General features: G+C 47.7%; 2 protein-coding genes across 9 annotated transcripts in view; one reads left to right on the top strand and one right to left on the bottom strand.

The window, feature by feature from the left end:
* The window catches only part of nfatc1 (nuclear factor of activated T cells 1), a 29,136-nt gene extending 15,112 nt beyond the window's left edge, over window positions 1-14,024 (top strand). For 2 of the 5 annotated variants that reach the window (XR_009786054.1, XR_009786053.1), the window contains 6 exons: window positions 5,723-5,778; window positions 7,404-7,536; window positions 7,606-7,782; window positions 7,895-8,314; window positions 12,820-13,087; window positions 13,174-14,024. Coding sequence is in view for 2 of the 5 variants with exons in the window: in XM_061759427.1 (XP_061615411.1) it covers window positions 5,723-5,778; window positions 7,404-7,536; window positions 7,606-7,782; window positions 7,895-8,314; window positions 13,174-13,229 (842 nt within the window). In the remaining 3 variants the exon portion in view is untranslated. The remainder of the gene's footprint in view (window positions 1-5,722; window positions 5,779-7,403; window positions 7,537-7,605; window positions 7,783-7,894; window positions 8,315-12,819; window positions 13,088-13,173) is intronic. The other 3 variants (XR_009786055.1, XM_061759427.1, XM_061759428.1) reach the window with 3 other exon arrangements.
* A 204-nt stretch (window positions 14,025-14,228) lies between these two features.
* On the bottom strand, window positions 14,229-21,207 carry si:ch73-196l6.5 (riboflavin transporter 2). Of its 4 annotated transcripts, XR_009786057.1 has the most exons (8): window positions 20,123-21,207; window positions 19,566-19,634; window positions 17,905-18,893; window positions 17,326-17,449; window positions 17,036-17,257; window positions 15,500-16,089; window positions 15,265-15,433; window positions 14,229-15,190 (listed from the first exon to the last, which is right to left on the bottom strand). XR_009786057.1 is itself a non-coding variant. In XM_061759458.1 (6 exons), the coding sequence occupies exons 3-5, from the start codon at window positions 18,876-18,878 to the stop codon at window positions 17,048-17,050; spliced, it is 1,308 nt and encodes a 435-aa protein (XP_061615442.1). In that variant the 5' UTR covers window positions 18,879-18,893; window positions 19,566-19,634; window positions 20,123-21,207; the 3' UTR covers window positions 16,671-16,772; window positions 17,036-17,047. The 4 variants fall into 4 exon arrangements, 2 of the variants coding, with proteins under 2 accessions (XP_061615442.1, XP_061615440.1); XR_009786056.1 differs by having other exon boundaries at window positions 15,265-16,089; XM_061759458.1 differs by lacking the exons at window positions 14,229-15,190; window positions 15,265-15,433; window positions 15,500-16,089 and adding an exon at window positions 16,671-16,772.
* Between the last annotated feature and the right edge of the window lie 46 nt (window positions 21,208-21,253).

The following is a 21,253-nucleotide window of genomic DNA, read 5'->3' as shown; positions in this document are numbered from 1 at the left end:
CGTTGCGACTTGTGCATTTTTAGCGTCAAAAGTACGATAACGGGATGGATTTGAACTACAAAGAAGGTGAAAACGTGACCGATCGTTTTATGCAATTTGAAACCCTAACTCAAGCCCGGAAGCCTAATTTCTAACCCAAACATGGACTTGAAACCCTACCATTTGCTTAAAAGCCTTATTTGAAACCTCAACCCAGGCACGAAACCCTAGAATGCCTTGAAAGCCTACTTTCGAAGTCCCAATTTGCAACCGGAACGCGAAACCATCGTTCGGAACTTTTGGTCAGGCTTGAAACTCTACTTTGTAACCCTAGCACGGACTTGGAGTGCTAACCGAAACTGGACTTTTGCAGTCCCGATTGAAAACCGTAACTTGGCCTCGAAACCCTACTTTGTCCTGGACTATCACGGCCTTGAAGCCCTAACCCAGGCCTGAAAGCCAAACACGGGCGTGTAACCCTAATGAAACCTGATTGGCTTTTTCGTGCCGGTGTGCCTAACGAAACGTATTTGCCATCATGGGGTCAACGGAAACCTAAATGTCCCGGGGCCAAAAACTCGCTTGTCTTTGGGACCCTGGGCAGACGCGGCTCCGGCGCAGGCGTGCGGTGTCCTTGACGAGGGTTTCCCTGAGTTTGGCGCCCGCGTCGCATTCCCGGGCAACCCTGCCACGGAAACACCCTCGCGCGCCGGCCGCCGCCTCGCCAGAGTTTCCGTCGTCCCGCGTGGCCGTCCGGGCCGTCTCGTCGCAACGTGACAAAGCCTCCGAGCCCGCTCGTTGTCTTCTTCTTCTTATATAATTGTTATGCAGTTCCCAGGAGGAGTTTCCTCGCCGAACGTTGCCGCCAAGCATGTGCGTGCGCGCGCGCGCGTGTGTGTGTCAGAGTTTCCCCTGCAATCGCACACGTAGGCAGGACGGCTCGCCCCCGTTCGCCGCCTGCCAGCACACAAAAAACATCGATTGTTTATTTTTCTGCTCCAGAGGCCAACAATCTCCGCCGTGTTTCCACTCGGATGACAAATAGCGTTCCTGGTGTGTGTTTGTGTGTGTGTGTGACTCACACAAGAGGAAAGCCCTGCTTTCCTCTTTTGGGACCTCGCGGACATTTCCGGCAGAGTTTCAAAGAGGTCTCTTCGTTAGGTACACGAGTCCACGAGAACCAACGAAAGACATTTTATTCATGCATATATTGACTGCTTGAGTTTCCATTTTTATTTTATGAAGGGAAAACAACTGGCCATTCACAGAATATATTTTGAAAATCAAATATATGTTTATTTCATTTTGGATAGTTATAGATTTAATATTTTGTGTACTTGCAAATCATTTTATTGTACAGCTTTATTTTATGACTTAAACTCACTCCACAACCATACAAATTTGTTAATTTCTTGTTCATTATTACTCCTGTTAAAACTAATCATATCAATATTATTCTATATTTTAGAACACTCTTTGATTTATATTTCACATCTTTCTTACATTTTCTTTAATAAAACAATTATTGTTAGTATGTATTCTACTTTTAATTGTATCATTTTAATTTTATGACCTAAAACAATAACACTACAGCATCATATTTTTCAATACATTTAAATTCTATATTGTGTACAGTATTCATAATTGTTACAAACCAATGAATACATAAAAAAATAATAAATGAATACATATTTTGGTTCTATTTTTTTGAAATCTTTTTTTCTACAGATTTGACAAAGACTATGTTTTTCCATATTTATTTCCATTTTTATGAGTCTAACTCACGTATTTAGTATAATGTTTTTGTAATCATTTTTCTTTGTAGACTAAAAAACCTGAACTAAAATGTTATGCAAGTTATGCAAATGCGCTATAAAATAAAAAAGAAATTCTGTCATTGCGAAGACAATAAGTCTCTTCCGTTGGTGAAATTGTAATATTCCACATTTTCCCTTTCCCCCTGTTTGTCTTGTTTGGTAACACGAGAGAGTCAAACGATTCGAAACGGCTCTCGCACGATGCAGAAAGAAAAACTGCAATGATGCGCACGTTGCCATCTCAAACCCTCCCCGCATTATTTTGGCTGTGCGTCACATGACCTTGTGTACCTAATCAAGCGACCTTACCGAGTGTGTTACTGTTAGTAATCCGGTTATTCTTCCAGCTGCTCCTCCGCAACCGCGAACGGCGACGCCGACCTTGCGGCAAACAACGCCGACGGCGCGGACCGGCTCGGCTTTTCTGCCAGACGTCGACCTGTAATTTGAAACTCCGTCTCTCTCTCTCTCCCCCAAACTGCCTTTCCGATGCCGAAGCCCGATAAGCGACCCCATTTGGGAAATTGCTCCTTTTGGTCCATGTCGAGCTTTGTTGGCCGGTGTCGGGTTTTGCCGGAGGCGTGTTAGGATTTGTTAGTGCGTTGAACAAACAATAGAATGACGTTAGAAGAAAACAAAATAGGAGACGCACGGTGGGTTATGAGATTACGATACCATCTGTAATTAAAACGAAGTCCCCCGACGTGTTGTACATTGCGATTGTTTTACAGTTTAAATAGGAAGAAGCCTCGCAATGCTAGACGTCAGCCTTTAGCTTTGTACGTAGCAATTCTAAGCTTGCTCTTCTGTCTGTTTTCGGAGGCTCAAATCTCTGCCTCGCTCGCGATTGTTCTCGGCCGTGACATCGTCACGCCGGGCCGAACGGCCCGTCAAAGATGACCCAAAGCTGCGGTTCTGTCAGCGACCTTAGCGTTTGAGACGAGCGCGGTGGGTCGCTCCGCTTTTTGGCGGCGCCGTTCGGTTCTGATGCCTTCACTGAACCTCCGGCTCGGAGTCGTCGACTTGCGGAACGATGTTGTGTTGGCTTGAAAAGGGTTCAGGCTCAAGAGGTGGTGCAGCGGCCACAGTCCAGTACGGGCTACACATTAGGGTTAGGGCTGGGGTTGCAGTCGGGGTCAGGTCAGGAGAGGAGGAAGAAGGGGGTTCGATAGGGTAGGTTTAGGGGCAAAGAGTTATTCGGATTAAAGTTGGGGTTAGTCTTTGGCTTGTAGGGGTTAGGGGAGATTTAAGGGCTGACTTAAGGTTGGAAATGAGGAGAAAGAATAGGGTCAAAAGGGATCAGGGGCGGAGGTTAAGGTTGGGGGCTAGGGTTCTGATCAAAAGGGTTAGATTTAGGGTTAGGACTTGGGGTTTGGGTTAAAGTTAGACGCTAATGGTTTAGGGTCAGGTTAAGGTTCACGTGCTTTGGGATTAGGTTTGGGTTGGGTCTTCGGGTTCTGTTTATGGTAAAGGGTATTTGAGGTTGGGACTAAGAGAAGGGGTTTGGGGATGATGTAAAGTGGTGCTAGCGTTAGAGGTTAGGTATGTGCACACATCCATCATCTCCTGAGAGCGCTTGTGGAGTTTTCTGTGGCGTCAGGAAGGAAGAAGCATAGACAAGGGTTCCCTTTGAGCTCGTGTGTTTGTGTTTACGGTACCTTGACTCTAAGCACCGAAGTGCCTCCACCCAGACCCAATTAGTCAGCACAAGGACCCGTTTGAGTCCCTTTATGAAGCCACCGTGACACTTAACTTTACTGTACACTATTGTGCATCCGAGCTTTCGCGCCTATGTCAGGAGAAGGGCACCGGGTTTATTTGGGAGGAGGGAGGAAGGGGGTGTTGAACGTGGGATCATATTGGACGCCGTCCAGCACGGTGGACCGGAGAGCTAAGAAACATATTGTTCCTCTGAGGAAAGGGGGGCTGCTTCTGGATCAGCACAGACCTAGCAGATGTTGCCCTCTTGCTCCGGAACATTCTGCGGTTATCAATTCTTGCGTCCTTCAATTCTTCCTACCAATGCAGACGTGAAACGTGACGTCCTCAGCGACATACTCAAAACTGCCCATTCTGGGAGACGCTCGTTAGTCAGAAACCAACAAGAAGACCAGCGGCTTGAACTTTGGACGAAGGACGTACGCCATTGGCAAGAAGGCTCTTTGATGTGTTTGGGTTTTAAAACCACAACAGGGTGAGGCCCAAATGAAATACACAGAGAGGTTCACAGACTTTCCTCCTGTCACATTTGGTACCTGCTCATCATCAATCCAACTGTAATGGAGACCAATGTATACACAAACCTCCCTCTCAATGGCTCCAGCTCCGAGGAGGTTTTCACCGCTATTTTCGTGGTTAAAAAAAACAGTCAAGTGATTTCCAGAAAACTTTGTACAAGGGTAGGACGTGGGTCACGATTCAGACATATGTAGGAAGTGGGTGTCTCCGCTGTCCAGTTTGGTGCCTATCCAATCCAGGATTGTTGGGTCTTGGCGTAGGACCGCGCTCTGTCGAGGGCCTTGTTTGTTCTTACAACCTTCAAAGACCAAAGACCACTTGTGACAAATACTGTAGCGTACACCAGCACAGGATAAACATAGACGCTGCGCACTAGTGGAGAGTGGTTGGGCGTTCAGTGCCTTGCCGAAGGGTACAAATGGGAGGATCATTCCAGCAACCAGGCCCGATTTTGGTTGGAATTTGGTCCAATCTGCCACCATCCTATTCCTATTAAAAGTTCATTATGGTCGGTATCAATATTGGGAGCCATTGGTGGTCTGGTGGCTTACAAGGCTGGGTTAGGCAATACTGTCCAAGGGAGAACTCGCGAATCCACTCCCACGGCGCGATCCAACCACAGTCGACTTGCGATCCACAGCCGATGGATCTGATGGAGGGTGCAGTTAGCGCCTCTGTGACAAAATGAGAAACTGGAAGGACGGACGGAACAGTGTCAGAAGAGCATAAAACGAGATGATGAGAAGGTGTTGTTCGGTCGGTGGTGGTCCTCGTCCAAGGAAGAGATGCTTGGCGAGCGAGGTCACGGACAGCCGGAAGTCCACTCCGCGTTTGGAAACTTACCGGGAACGTGCTTCTCGGCCACGACAGAAGCTGCCAGCGGCGGAGCCCGCCGCCTCCGACTCTTCCATATGTCTGCTTATACGTACACACAAATAGGTGAATACGCAGGTGCCGATTCGTGACTATGCGGGGGTCCGCTGTACAACATTGAGAGGGGTTCCCAATAGTCTGACCCTAAATACGCAAAATACGGCGGTACCGGTCAGGAGCGAGGCCAGTTACTTGGCACGTAAGAATCTCGGACTTTCCACAGAGTGCGACTGCTGACTGTGCGTCTCCTTGCCCACGTGCGAGGGTATTGCAGTAGCTTCATTTCACTACCTCGACTGCTCAATTCCTTTCACTTGGCTCAAGCTGCGGCGTATCTGAATATCGCTCATAACTCGAATTTTGCAAAAACATCAAATGAAATCGACCAGGCCACACACCGCAAGTCTAAAAACTAGCGAGCTAGCATATACGTGTGCATATGCAAGACTCTGAGCTGTTTCTAATCTCCGAAAGTGGCCAATGTGACGCGGAGGATATCGGAGCCAGAGCGCGTCGGAGGCGACTTTCCAGACGCGGCGGGCTAATGAGCTCGCCAGCTGCCGTCGGGATTCCACACGAGTTGATTCGTCGAGGCCCCGCACGAGATGTCGCTCATCTCCTTGGAATGACTCGGGGCTTTTTTTTTTTTTTGGCATCAGATTTCTTCTCTCTCCGAGGGGACATGAGCTCATGAGGGTCAGACGGTGTGACGTCGCCGGCTGCTTTCTCCATCAGTGATGTAACAGATGATGATAGCGGCGCTCCTTCCACTTCATTTTGCTCATGTGTATTTTCTTCTCTCTCCTCTTGCGCAGACGGGCATCACCTTTGGGAGACCGAGGCCAAGGTGGACAGAGACGCCTCCAAGCACGTAAGTTGAGCCGGTGTCGGCGCGTCTCCGTTTCGAAAATTGGTGGTTTTACCGGGGGCAGGAACCGGCAGGTTTGTGCGGCACCGGTCCCACTCAGCCTGGCGTCGGGCGGTTCTTCAGCCGCTTCATTAGGTACGCGTGCACCCAAAAAAGCGTGGCCTATTTGCTTGCAGCAGTCCAAAACACGTCACGTCCAACAGTACGAAGTCCATTTACCAAATTGGTAACGCGAGTTGTGCTGCTCGGGTCCAACCGGGCTAGGTTGCAGTTCCAACCTCACGCATTTCATCGGCCACTTCATGACGCACACATACCAGCGGAATCCGGTTTGCTTTTAGCGTCACGTCCACAAGTACGCACTCCGTGTAGAAAATCTCCGTCTCCTCCTCCAGATGTGTTTGTGCAGCGCACATGCAACCGACCGTGCTCGGTGGCACTTTCAACCCGACAACACTTCATTGGCCTCTTTTTTTTGTTTTGTTTTTTTTTCCCGGTTGCACCTGCACCTTATAAACCAGATCCTGTATTGTACATTGTGCCCAGGAGTTGTGCTCCTCATATGTGCAGTTAAATAAGGTCCAAATATTCGGAACAGACACAACAATAAAGATCTTGTTCCAACAGTGCCAATTAAAAGTGAGCATTTTGATCTCAGTGGAGGCAGAATTTTCCTATCGGAGCCGATTGGATGAGTACAAGTCAACAGATGACCTCATATTGCGCCTTAAAAGACACCAAATCTTAAGCGTGGTGCCAGTCTTTGCCGGTCTCTCATCTTCCACCTTTTTCCTCGCGGAGGCACTGGCGCGGCGTGCTGGGAGTGCGGGAGAGCCCACGAGCAAGGCGGGACTAGCGGCCGTTTTGACGTGACGCGCTGCACCTGCTCCCTGCTTTCTGCACACATTACTTGGCCCGCGACGCACAATACCTCACCGCTGCATTTGCCGTGATTGACTTCCAACTATTACTGTTAAAATGGCATCCATCACATCTGGATGAGTCATAATTGTCTAAAAAGCCCAGTTTGTTGGCGTCCATCCTTCCTCGCTGCTTTAACTCTCACATCGAAGGTCACAAATCCAGAGGCGCGTGCATTAAGAGCGGCAATATTTTGGGAAATGAGGCAATTTGTCAAGATGGCCGAGCATTTCGGGGCGTTTGAATCCCGTTTATTGCCTTTACGAGGGCGGCCTCGGCGGCTTTCGTGTGACTTCGTTGAGTCCATTTAGAAGTCATTAAACATTGAAATGGGTAAACACAAAGATGAATTCAAGCCGCAAGCAACTATAAACCGGCCGGAATGGATCCCGCCCCCCCCCCCCCCCCTTTTTTTTTTTAATGAATTCCCTCATAGGAATTCGCCAAAGCGCACAGCCTCGAATTCGCCCCACAATGGCTGCTTTCGGCCAATGGCTGACCTCCTGTTCAATTTTAGTCCTCTTACGATATTTCGTGTCCATCTGTGAAACCGGTGGGGGAAATTTCTGTCCCTAATTGTCCTCGAGACTTTTTTGGGGCGTCGTCTTACAATAGATTCGTCCACGGAATTTCCTTTGAATCTGGGAGCGGGGGCACGTTCCAGGGGGGGGGGGGCCGCTACTGAGTGAGTGGGTTTTGTCTTTCAGAACATGCTCCTGGTGGAAATCCCGCCTTACCGCAACCAGCGTCCCTCCGCGCCGGCGCACGTCAACTTTTACGTCTGCAACGGCAAAAGGAAACGGAGTCAGTACCAGCGCTTCACCTACCTGCCTTCCACAGGTAAACGCCACATTTCAAGCTGGTGGCTAATCCCAAATGAAGCGAGCGAAATTTACTGCGGCTTAGTAGGTCCTTACTTGGAGAAAAAAAAGGTGGCAAAGAATCCCGTCCAGCCCAGCCAGCATTTAGTGTGTCAAGCCGTTGTTTCTCACGTACGCTGGACGCGGCGGGAGCGAGCGGGGCCCAAAGAAAACAAGCGTCTGTTCTCCCGCTGCTTCAACGCTTCTATGAGTCATCAGACACAAGGTCTCATTGATCATGTGTTTGTTTGGGTATCCTAGCCACAAGCCCACTCGCGTACAAATGCGCTGACTCACGTCCTTCTTCTTCTTCTTCTTCTTCTTCTCCTTCTGTTCAGTTCCGACCATCAAAACGGAGCCGCGGGACGACTACGACGCCCCCCTGGCGTGCGCCCCCCTCGGGCCCGGCCTCTCCGCGCACCCCAAGCCCTACTCGCCCCCTCAGCTGACGTACACGCAGCAAAGATCGGCACCCAAGCCCAACCCGGGCTCCTCCCCGAGCACCAGCCCCAAACTACACGACTTGCCGCCGCCCTTCCCCGCGCCCCACGTCTCCATCATCCAGGAGACCCCCGGCCGCTTCCAACCGCCATCCCAGCCGTCTACGCCCGAAGCGCCCTTCTCACCCGGCGGCAGCCCCGCCGAGGCGCCGGAGAGCGGGGGGCGGGCCTCGGTGCGGGACGACGGCGGCCCCCCGGCGTTGGGCGTCAGCATCAAGGAGGAACCGCAGGAACTGGACCAGATGTACCTCGATGATGGTGAGCACCCCACACAACTCGATCGCCCCGGTTGCCACTCGTAGCGGCACATGCGCTTGGCTTTGCATGCGAACGGCGAAGGTTTGATTCTGGCCAATGGTGCTCTGTGGTGCTGGTCACAATCCTAAAGGCAACTTTAGCTACGGTACCCCAGAAATTGGTTCTTTAACTCCAGTTGCCAAAAGGTTTTTCACAAACTTTGACGTGGAAACGCAAAGAATTGTGAGCAGTGCCCAAAGTCAACTTAAAACTACGGTACCCCGGGAGCTGGTACCCCAGTATGGCCTGCCTGCCAAAGAGTATTTGCTATTTTGTACTCTTCACAAACTTTGACATGGAAACATTTTTGCTGTCAAAACTGTGGGCGGTGCATCTTTAAGCGATGGTACCCCAAAGCAAGGGTGCACAAATGTCTTTTTTGGTACCTTTTCTAACGCGGAAAGGTCAAGAACTCCATACCAAACTGTGCTGCTTGTCTCTGTTTCTGAACACCTCCCCGTTGCCAGGCAGCTACTTCCTGTTTGACATGACAGCTTGCAGGCTTCTTTCGGGTTTATGCGTAATTACCAAGATCAACTTTTGGTACTTTTGGTTTTGGTATGATACCAGCAAGTAAGAAAAGGTCGTTCACAACTGGTACCCTCTATGGTACCCCAGAGGTTGGTACCCTACCGCGGAGGTCTGTTTTGTAACTTGAACAAAGTGTGTCATGGAAACTCCAAGAATTCCGTACCGAGCCGCGCTGCTCGTTCCAGTTTCTGAACAAGTCCCTGTTGTGGGCGGTGGACCCCGTTCCCGTTTGACGTCTGGCTCGTTACGTTGATGTCATGACATCACGCTCGGCGGCGGCGTTTACCGCCGAGACCATAATGGCCGCATTCGCAGACGGGGGCGGCCATTTTGATGCGGTCGGTCACGTCATTAAAGCTTCTGTCGGGTGCCTGGCGGGCGCTTTCACTCAGGTGTAACCTTTCGCTTCTGGACTGGAGCTCGTTAAGTTGAAAGTCAGACGCGGGCGGACGTTTCAAACTGCAATGTGTTTTTTCGATGAGTGTCTTAGCGCTTGATATGTTTTGTAGCTGTGGCATTTTTACAGCTCGGGAATGAATGTACGCCGACCTTTCGGGCCTTGTAAAAGCTACAAAGACTTCCATTGGTGGACAATATACGGTAATTAGCCTCGTGTTTTACTCCAGAAACAGCCTGCGTGGGACGTTACTTCCAAAATGTAATATCGTATCTTGCTTTTAAAGTTGTACTACAACATGCCTGTGTTTGCACTTTTGAGTTCATTTCACCCAAAAAAAAAACCAGCGCAATTCGAAAGCTTGGCTTTTCATTTAATACGCCAACGGCCATTGACACAAATTCTTATGCAAAAACAAAATCCCATTTGCTTAGGGCACAATATAGCCACAAATAAATGATGTACATATAAATGAATAAGCACGACTATAATTCAACGAATGGGAGATAATCCAAATAAAATAGTTATAATGTAGTCATTTCCCATGAGTTACTTAAATTGTGAAATATCATTAATAATGATGATGAAGCTGTTGAATATATTTATTTCACAATTGTTATTCAAATATCTTAATGACGTTCACTTAATGGCATTTTTTATTATTCAATATATTTTTTATTTAATGGGTTTTGTCCCCTTAATTTGATTTTAATGAATTCTATACCTTCCTATTCATTTAATGACTACTATTTTGATGGCATTTTTAATTATGTAATGACTTTTTATTGAATGACCTTTTATTTCATGATGCTGCAATGCATGAATAAGTATCTTTTGAATTGTCCATTTAATTGGCCTTCTTTGTTTATTTAATTTCATTTGGGCACAAAATCTTAAGATTTTTTGCTCAACTAAAAATTAAGTTTGGTTAAAAAAAACAAAAAAACAATTAAAGGTCATTTGCCACGCATTTAATTTCGCATTTTTTCATGTATTTAAATAATAATTTTGGCAGAAGAAAATCTTAATTAATTATGATTTTAACTGCCTTTCAGCTGAGAGGAAAAAATGTAGTTGCTAAAAATAAAATATTTATTATATGACCTTTTACTTTATGATGCCGCGGAGGATTTAGTGAACTAATTCATACTGAAGTTTTATCGTATTAAATATAATTGTCATAAACATAGGAAAACCAGCAAATAATGATTGGATTAAAAGGTTATTGCACATAAAAAAAACATTGTCAAGTGTTTGGATTTCTTCTTCTTCTTTTTTCAAAGAAGAATTGTACCAAAATAAATGTTTAAAAACATCTTCAAGATGAAACGCAAATGTATTGTAATTCAAAGTTAAATACAACTGAACTCGACTAATAATTGACATCTATTCATCTACAACACTGCCTATTTGTGACAGTCTACGATACACAACCCTCCGGAAAGTTCCAGAAAGAACCTCACAGATCGACACAGCGGGATGTTTTATAGCGTTCCGTCCATTTTTCTGTCCGCCGTCCATCTTTGCGTGCCGTCCAATCACAGGTGTCCTCTTGCAGAAAGTGTGAGTCACGACTCAAGTCACGTCTGGCCTGCGAGCGAACGAGCGAACGAGCTACTCCTAAAGGCCGAGCCCCGAAGGCGGTGCGCTGCCAAACGGCATTCGCGCATGATTTACAAGTCAGTAAAAATAGCGCAGGCGGACGCTTTCGACGGTGGCAGAAATGTGTTTTATGCTCAAATCTTTTCAACAGACTCCTTTTTCCCCCCTTTCAACTGTCTGCAGCAGCTGCAACTTGCATAAAACGAAATGCGCAGTCATTTTATTGCAGCGGAGGAAACCAATCATACAACATACTTTTTTTTTTAATGATTTCATATTTACATTTTAAAAAGACTACTAATCATTAACAGTCTTCATGATACTTTGTCATGAAATGTCTTAATTGTAATTGTCGTTTAATACAAATGTAACCCAACTATTTAATATTGTATTTTGTTCATTAGTGAATTTAATGTAGTTTATATAATTGGTTAAATATTGAATTTCGTATTTTAGTCATTCCATATGTACGCATTTATTTTAGTTTTGTGAAATATGCAGTTTATTCCTACTTGACAATTGAGTAGTCCCTTGCTGTGAGCAAAGTGTTACAGCAGGGTGAGATGACATAAGGATGGTGTTGCGTTCAAGCACACCAGGAAATCCAAACCTCCAGCATGTGCGACAGATGGGCCGCTTTTGGACGTTTTTGCCGTTTGGTGAACGACAGAAGCATTTTGTGTGTGTGTGTGAGCGAGCAGTGAAAAGCGAGGCCAAGAACATCTCGTGGCTTGCGGTCTGGACCGCAACGTGGCATTCAATTTAGGGGGTGGGCGGGTTCCGGCGAGGTGCGTTTGTTTTAGAGTCGCTCGCGGGGCGGGAAGCTGCTGTTTGAACCCGTTTTGGCAAAGGCCGGCGGTGCCGTCACGCTAATTGTTTGGGAGTTCCTCGGCTGTGCGTGTGCGCGTGTATCTGCCTGCGCGTCAACGTGCATGCGTTTGTGTCTATAAGCGTGTTGCTGCATGTGGCTAAGCGTTCATGAGTGTGCGTGTGCGTACGTACACGTGCCCGTGTGCGTTGGGCCTCCGTATCGGGCGCGGCCAGCTGCGGCGTGCGTCCGCGGGCTCCTGGCTGACTTCATGTCACGAGCGCGTCCTGCCTGTCGCTCGTTTCTGCGGTCGCCGACTCCACGCGTCCCGAGCTAGCTGCTGCTAACGCGCTGAAGTGCGTCAATATTGACATGATCGCAGCCTACTTAACAACAGAGGAGAAGAAGAAACGTTCTCATGTCCACCAATCGCTGGCCAGCACCGTGTCTCCTTCCGCCCTTTCGGTACCCGCCACGTAAGGTTTGAAAACGGTTTGTAGTATTCACCATGTTTTGACAATGGCAACGCAAAGGGGTGTGTACCTAAAAGGGGTTATTGTGGTACCCTGCACAACGTTTTCAGAATGGCGCCCAATAAAGTGGTTCTTTTGGTACTCATTCGAGAAATTGACTTCGATATTGTTAGAACGCTTTGAGCAGGGAGCCAAAACGTTTTCGGGCCCCCTCATCAACACCCTTCCATCCATCCATTTTCCACACCGCTTATCCCGGCGAAAGGCCGAAGTCAAGTGGGAACTGAACCCACGCCGCCCGCACCAAAGTCAGGCGAGTGTCCTCATAAACATTTAACATAAACATTCATTGATTCTACTGCTGGTAGTCGGTACCGTTACAGAAGAGGGCCAAAATGTGGTTATTTTGGTACCCTTCGCCGCTTCTGACAATGTAAATGCAAGAAATTGCGTACAGTATTATTTGTTACTTACTTGATTGATTTCTCTCGCACACTTTACAAGGTTTGACAACGGAAATGCAAATACCCTGACACTTGAGACGGTACGATTTCGGTACCGGCCACAGCTTGGACAACTGTAAACAAAAGACCGTAGGAAGTTTAATACCGCAAGGAAATGAATTTGAAGACTTTTGTGTGTACCTTTGCAACAGTTTGCTCTGTCGCCACGGCAACTCAACCAGGAAGAAGCGTTGTCGAAGCGACGGTCGGCCAAAGCCTGTGGCCCGGGGCGTCACTCTGGACTATTTTCGGGGCCATCGATACATTGACGTTTCTTCTCGGACGGACGGTCCGCTTCAAACGTGGCGGCGCGCTGGAAAGTAGGCCACGGCGAACAAACAGTTAGCTGGCTGGCTGCAATCACGGAGAAAGAAAAAAATACACAAATTCAAATCATAATTCCCTCCACCTTGACAATTCGTGAGCTTTTTTGTTTTTGTTTGAGTCTGTACATGTTAGCTACATGCACACACGTGTTCCTAAATTTCCCCTCCTTTGTCCTGCAGTCAACGAGATCATCAGGAACGACCTGTCCAGCATCTCCGTCCACAGCCACGCGTAGAACAACAAGTTGAAACGTTGCACGAGCGGCGAGGGGAACGCAGCGCGTCGCCAACATCTGCCGTGTTTCTCGGGTCTTTTCCTCCGTTTCCATTTCAGAAAAAGGACCAAACATGCTTTCCTCTTCATCCTGTGCTGCACTTTCAAAAACAGCATCCAGTGCCTCATCGTTATGCCATGTTTATACAAATAGAAATATTAGTCCAGAAAAGTGCCTTTTAACAACCAAATACTTTCGACACTCACTCAATTGCTTTTAGATCATTTTAAGGAAGCATTTTCAAAAACGAAGCACTCAAGCTGTGGTATGACGCTTTCATGCACTTACTGTACAGTTTTTAATGTATTTTTACACGTTTAGGCAATCGACTATTCTTATTCCTACCAAAGAACAAATCATCTCAAAACCAGCGAAGCTTGACTTCCAAAGAAGCAACGACTAACAGCTGCAATATTAGTACATAGTAATATTTTTCATATTTATTTCGCTTGCATGTGCTCTGTGTACCCATGTTTATCATGCAGCCTGTTACTTATTGAGTTACTTTTTTTTTTTTTTACACACCGCATGTATTTAAGAGCCTTAACCCATCTCATTGAAGTTGACCAAAGAATAATCTTTAGGCCATTTGTTAATATAATACACATTATGTTGGATTAGGATGTTTATTTGTCAGTAAATCATCCAAACAAATAGCTGAGGGAATGTTGCTTGATTATATATTTGTTCTTTTTTTTTTTTAAATGTGGACGTGGCAACAATTTGTTCAAGGCAATAAAGTACTTTTTATACGAACTTACTCTCGTCCGTTGTATCATCATGCTATAAATGTGTGTGATGTCATTTTAGCTGATATTTTGTAATGTTGTAGCGAGGCTCTAACAATTTATTGAACGATAAAACTACTTTGCTTTTTTTTCAAGGCAAGGGAACAAGGGGTGAAACACATTTGCAAATCAAATGCAACAAAAACAAAAAAAACAAAGAAGAATGCAAAACTCAGCTAAATGTTTTTATAGAGGGTCAGCTGGAAGACAACTGAACTCATGCAGATGCGTGACAACAGCGACACCAAGAGGACAGTTGTGCAGCGAGCATCCATCAGCACCTGGTGAGAATTTGCTTGTTCAAAAAGTTACAACGGGAAAGGAGATACCGAAAAAAAAACATGTAAGATTCTTTACTTGGGGAATTGAATGCATGAAATGTTGTCCATGTGCTGCCGGCAGCGTGTGAAAACGCAATTGCGAGACGAGAGCATAAAACGGAGCAACCGAAAGAATTCTTTGTAACACCAAAGAAGACGACGACAAGAGACACAATTTTATGAGAACCGGAAAAGTCCATAAAACGCAAGAAGAGCACCGTCGGACAAAAAGTACAAGGATGTAAGCATGAAAGTTGGATTATGTATAATATGATTCATTATGTATGATGGGCTCTGACATTGTAATTGTTGTTGGTGAAAGAAAACCACAACACAAACAAACACATTTCGGGAGTGTGCGGCTTGGCTTGTCAATGTGGATGCACTATGAGGGCTTTGTTTCATTGTATTGAAAGCAAGACCTTGAAGCACTTTTGGAGTCAGCCAGCCCAACCTCAAACGTCTCCGGATGGCTCAAAAGTGCTGCTGCTCACATCCCAACTGGAGCACGTAGGAGGGAGCAAAGCCTAACCCTTTCTGGCCTCCCTTCACCAAGATTAAGATTCTTGCAATTGATTTTAAATCTCGATCTTGCTCAACCTGACCTCTCTGAGCTGCTCCACTCCTTTAACAATTAACTGTAATTCAATTCATCAAAGAAAAATCTGCATCATTTGATCATAAACTATTTGACATATTTCACTCGTCACACGTGGTGTGCTAACATCCAGAAAAAGCCTGATGGCATATGCGGTCCTCTCTTACCTTGCATGAATTTCTGACAGCGATCTCGTCACGGGGTACGGCGGGGTACCTAATGCAATGACCAGAATGGTGCATGAGAATATTGAGCACAAGCGGATGAATGTCATTAACAGACGCACTGACCTGCGGGTCCAAACAGTGGGCGGTGCGATGCGGACCACCAACACCACGTGCGACCTGAACCCCGCCCATCTGGCCCTTCCTGTACGTGAACGACATCGGGACCGTGCTGGTGGGACCGCCGTTGGCGGCGTGTCTGCTGTGGCACGGCTTCACGTCGCGGTGCGCCCGCCTGGACGTTCTCAACATCAACCTGGCGCTCTTCCACACCTGTCACTACGCCCTGTCCGCCACCCACCTGGGCGTCATGCTGAGCTGGCCGGGGTTACAGAAGCCCCTGCTGAAATTCCTGCTGGTCTACATGCAGACCGGCGGGCCCATGAGCCTGTGCCTCGTTTGCCTGGAGCGCTACGTTGCCGTGGTGCGCCCCACCGCCTATCCCCGCCCGGAGCGCTACCGCTTCCGGGAGCTGGGCGCCGCCGGCGTGTGGCTCGTCTCCGTGCCCGCCGCCCTTGCGGGCAGTCTCAATGGCTGGTCCTCGCGGATCCGGCCCGTCCAAAGGAAGGTGCCCTTCTTCTTGATGCTGTTCATGATAGTGCTGTTGTACCGGTGCAGCAGCGCGGTGGCCAACACCCTGCTGAGGGCCGTCCCGGGCGGCGCGGCGCCTTGCGGGGCCAAGAGGCGCGCCTTCTTCACCGCGGCCACCACCGGCGGCGTGGCGCTGCTCTGCTACATCCCCGTGGCCGTCATGATGCACATCGACCGGATGCCGGGCCTCTTCGTGTGCTCGGTGACGCCGCTGTGCATCGGCCTGCTCTCTGTGGCCGGCGTGGTGCACCCCGCGCTTTACCTCTACACGCACCGTCGCGCACTCCCTGTCATATGCGGCTGAAAGTGTTAGGATACTTAGCAACCGGTAAAGTGCCGTCATCAGAATCATTGAGTCATCGTGAACATCAGGGCCCGACGGGCCGATGTCCTACGATGTTGATGAAAAATATCAAATACATGTTTTTTTCCCCTCTCTGTCAAATAGCTTTGCACTAAACGTGTGCTATGTAAACTGAAGCGACAATCCAAATTGAATGCAGATTTGATCCCGACAATTTCCATCCATGCATTTTCTACACCGCTTATCCTCACTCGGGTAACGGCTACGCTGGAGCCCATCCCAGCTATGTTCGGGCGAGAGGCGCGGGACACCCTGAACTGGTCGCCGGCCGATCGCAGGGCACATAGAAACAACCATTCACACCTACGGGCAATTTAGAGTCTTCAAGTAACCTACTGGGCATGTTTTTGGGGATGTGGGAGGAAACCAGAGTGTCCGGAGGAAACCCACGCAGGCGCCGGGAGAACGTGAGGGTCTGGGATTTGAACCCCAGTCCTCAGAACTCTGAGGCAGATGTACTAACCAGTCAGTCAGTTTTACATGTTCACATGAAAAGTACGAAACTAAACCACTCACATGAAATAGTACTTGAGTTTATTATGCTTTCAAACCATTTTCACGTCTGTTGAGTTGCAAACCATATTAGCGAGAGAGCAGCTGCGGTGCCATTTCTCTTGCTCTTTACAGATGACACAAACAAAACAAAAGTAATTCGAGATCATTCAAAGAGCATAGGAGAAGAAAAATACAAAAATGAGTACTCCGGATTCTCTCCAATCAGAACATGGCACACATACATTGAAATGAGAGTCTAAATAGAATGAGGACAATTTATTCACACATGTTCTTGTCCATCTAAGCTCCTGTTAGCATGGAACAGCAGGAAAAAAAAAAAATAATAATAATAATTTGGGGGGGTGTGGGGATAGATTTCAAATGTACCTGTTGGCTCCTTCATGGACATCGGGTGTTGCAGGGGTCGCCTGACGCAAAAAGGCTGTACACGCTGACCAGCGGGAACATGGTGACGGCGCCCAGCAGGGACCCCAGCTGCACCACCGCCCCGCACCACACAAGGGCGCTGTGACCCTCGTCGCGCAGGATCACGCCGATGATCACCTTGACGTAGGACAGGGTGAGGATGAAGACGATCCACGCCAGCACCTGCGGAGTTGTGAGTCAGCGTATAAAATGAGGCTTCACTGTACTGGGAAAAGGTTTCCCGAACGCACCATGACGACGCCGCCCCAGACGTCGTTCACCATCAGCGGACACGGACTCAGGGCGGCCATGCTCATTATGAAAGCTCCCACGCCGCTGCCCAAAAACGTGAGCGCCCCCATCAGCCACAAGGATCTGGTCATAAATGACACACATTATACATTTTATTCACAGATCGCAACACTTTTCCAGGTGTCATAATTCCATCATAAGAACCCAAGAATTACGGCACCGTTTGGAGAGGGGCGGTCCCGTTTCACGCAAATGAGCCAGTGTTCACCCCACCCCTCTCTAGTGGTGGGCCAACGCAGCTTTTTGTTACCACGGCGACCAGGGGCGGCCCTACTACTACACCAGGCAGGCGGCACAGAGCAGGAAAGAAAAATCAAGCGCCCCTAGAAACAGTAGAAACATGGCTGGAGGAGCAACACATCGCTTCAAAATGGTGGATCCTCACCCAGCCAAGCTGCAAAGTCATGGGCAAAGAAATCTAGAGCTCCCCCAATCTCCTTTTATTTCGATCCCCCTTAAAAGCGCGCAGGTGGCGGGCGGTTTGCTATCGACGGCGTCCCCGCTGTGTTCTTACTCACCTTCTCGGGAAGAACATGGCGACGAAGCAGGCCAGAGGGTTGGACACAGCCGCCGTGGCGGCAGACAGGTGGTAAGCGTTGTTGCCGTACGGCATGCACGCGTACGACTGCACCGACGGTAGCGCCACGTTGGTCAGCGCGTTGCTCCACGCCAGGATCACGAAGATGTAAAACAACTGCATCCAGCTGTAAGTCCCAAGGCCAAAACTGCTCTTCTGTCTGGAGGGTCTGGATGGCTCCACAATGGGCTTCTTCTCCACCCAATTTTTCTCTTTGACCCCGTTGGTGTACTGGCATTTTGTCTTCTCCCTGGCAACGGCGGGGTGACGGTTGAGCAGCAGGAACGCCAGCAGGCACACCAGCATCATGGCGCTCAGGAAGAAGAAGAACACCTCAACTGAGAAGTTGGGAGGCTGGTGTTGAGCCTCAAATGTCGGAAAGCCGTCGGTGGTGTTTTGGTTCGTAGTGCCGTTGTTGCAATGAACCGCGCCGACGCCCTGGACGAGCGCCACCACAGCGGGCAGGAGGCCGCTCACGCCTTCGCCGATATAGTAGGTGGTGAGGTACCGGGGCTTGAGGCGCATCATGAAGGGAAGGAAGGTAACCGAGGAGGTGCAGTCGACGACCGCAAGGAAGAAGGTGAGGACGAGCAACGCCCCGCTGCGGGGCGCCCCCGCCACGACAACAGTCTCCTTCCAGAAGAAACCCAACAGGAAACTGGCCACCGTACCCAGGGCGATGATGACGTAAACCACCGCCGTCTCGCTGAGGGCTCCCGGTCGGAAACGGTGCATCAGGGTGACGAAGAGCGGGCCTACGTTGGCCATCTGGATGAGAACCGAGAGGTACGACGGGAGGTACCAGCCCTCCGGAATGCGGGGGACGATCAGGGGAAGTTCTACCCACAGACCGTTGATAGACACCCAGGAACCCATGCCGAACAGGCATGCCAGCAGGTGGGTGAGCAGAGACATGGCGCAGGTTCGTTTCTAGAAACCAGAAGGTTTGCAGTAAGTAGTGCTCAGAATAGGATTTGGAGGTAAAACCTACAGGGACGAGGCCCTAAAGCTCTGGCTCTAGGAACCGTCCAACAACAAATCAGCCTGGCTGATTAAAAAAAACAAAAAAAAAACAAATAACCTAAACTTTCTTGCACCAGTTTCCTACCCGGGCATCTTTTTGGAAGAATCCCACAATAGTCTTACAAATATTTGCAGACGTGATGCCCCGGTGTGGTTCAAGTCTTGGTCCTGGATCAACCAAGTTGAGAAAATCTAGAATTGACCACTGCACTGTGCTCGTCGTGGTAGTACCCGTCAAACACTACCCCTTTTTGAAGCATTCTACATTTGTCTTCCGGATGTTTCTTTAAACATGGAGTCCGGTATGCATGGTTCAAGGCTTGGTCCTTGGCGAGGTAAGCATAGCCAAAATTCAAACTAACAACCTTGCTACTGTGTTCCTCGCCAAATGCTAACTGTTTTTGAACCATCTTATACATTTATCGCCCAAATAAGACTTCGAAGGTGTAAGATTCTTTAAACATGGAGTCCTAAGTCCTAGTCCATGATCCTCGATCAAGTCCCGTACGACGACAGCACAGTACTGTTGACATTAGCAGCACGACGCAACAAAGAAAAAGTTGTGAATTAATATTTCACCTGCAGCAGTCTTGACGCCAACTTCGCTACAGCGGTCTTGTGGGTTAATATTTACTTCTTTGTCCGGTCCTGCGAATTGAGCCGCGAAGAACACATCGTTAAAAAATGTCAGGTTGCGCACGTCTCAGCAGGAAAGCAAGAGTTAACAACATTATTACCTCCAGCGTGGTTATTGCATAAGCTGGGAAACATGTGACTCGATGCATTGTTTATTATTACTAGCAAGGCTTTACGAAAGCTCAGACTTGAGACATTCCTGCCTCCCCGTCGTCTTCATCTCCAACAAGCTGCCAACTTATCACAGGTTGTTTTTTTTTTGTTTTTAAAAGAAACACTTACTTCAATCAGTTACGATTCATTCTAGTCAACCAGGGTCAGAACAACGAGCAAGGCATCAGAAGCAAACATTTCGAAAATCAAAAGGCAAAATGATCGTTGCAATGAAAACGTGGCAATAACAGAATTTCAAAATCACTTGGCCTAATGTGAAAGCTACAAAAATGTTGACCGCGCAAGCATGCATGAGATACATTTTTGAAGGCAAAAGGTCTACTCACAAGTTCTCGGGATGGACGTTTTGGACTGACTGATTGAAGCCCAAAGGTGGGGATGTTTTAATCGGTTTTACGTCCTCGTCGAGACTGGGCGTGCACGTGCGCGTTCACGCTCATCCAGCCGTGACGTGCGCCGATTGGGCTGATCACATTGTTTTAAAGACCGGGTCCGTGTGACACCTTCGGGGGGGGGGGGGGGGCATCACGTTGCCGTTTTCCACAACGTTTTTTTTTGACTGGCCTCGTTGAGTTCATTAGTTCTGCTTCCTTGTGGTTCGTAACACACACTGTATGAGGTACAACTGCACGAGGTGCTGAGCTGACCCGAGGCGGCAGCTCTGTGCGCGTCCATCAAAAGTGAGCATTGTCGTCTTGCCAAAAGCCACATGGATCGCATTCCGTTGCGTAGGCGCGCCAATTTAAGCGGCTGCTGGAAATATTGTTTCAAATATATCATTCGCACAAAAGTGTCTCAGATAATCAGACGCTGTGAGAACATAAATTGCCAATATTAGATATATTTTGTAGCAATAAAGGCCGCCCATTAATAAACACCTTTTAAGATTGGCATCATAATTTAATTGTGTGAAAAAACAAAAAAAGAGAGTATACCAATTATCTTTAATGCTATATTATTACATTTTTTATTCTGACAAATGCATCCCCATAATTGACATATTTTCTGTCATCAATTTGTGATGGAGGAATATTCAAATTTTGATGCCAATATTTTTTTTTCTTTTACAAATAAAATAATGGCAGCCTATGAAGTTAATAAATGTTCACGTCTGAAAATATGGAAATCAAAATTCATATTAAGAAGGAGCCACTTCCAGTGGATATAAAATGTCTGCACCTCCCTGGTCAAACGCTTTTTTTCTGTGATATAAATTAAATGCCAAACCTACTTTTTGGAATTATGGCCCCAAACTTCAACTTTGCTTCTCTTCAGACCATTCATCAAATATGTTTAGGAATTTTTTTTAATGGTCTGATATAACCAAGGTAGAACTTTTTGGCCATGATTCCAAAATGAAATTCTTTGTCTTGGCCTCATTATTGATATCACAAAGCCCTCACATTTGAACCGGGGTGTGTAGACTTTTTATATGTTCTCATGACTTTGGTGTGCCA

This window comes from Phyllopteryx taeniolatus, chromosome 21, assembly GCF_024500385.1.
Source record: "Phyllopteryx taeniolatus isolate TA_2022b chromosome 21, UOR_Ptae_1.2, whole genome shotgun sequence".
NCBI classification, from domain to species: Eukaryota; Metazoa; Chordata; class Actinopteri; order Syngnathiformes; family Syngnathidae; genus Phyllopteryx; species Phyllopteryx taeniolatus.
The sequence above is the reverse complement of the archived record's forward strand: the minus strand, read 5'-3'. Positions and strand labels throughout refer to the sequence as shown.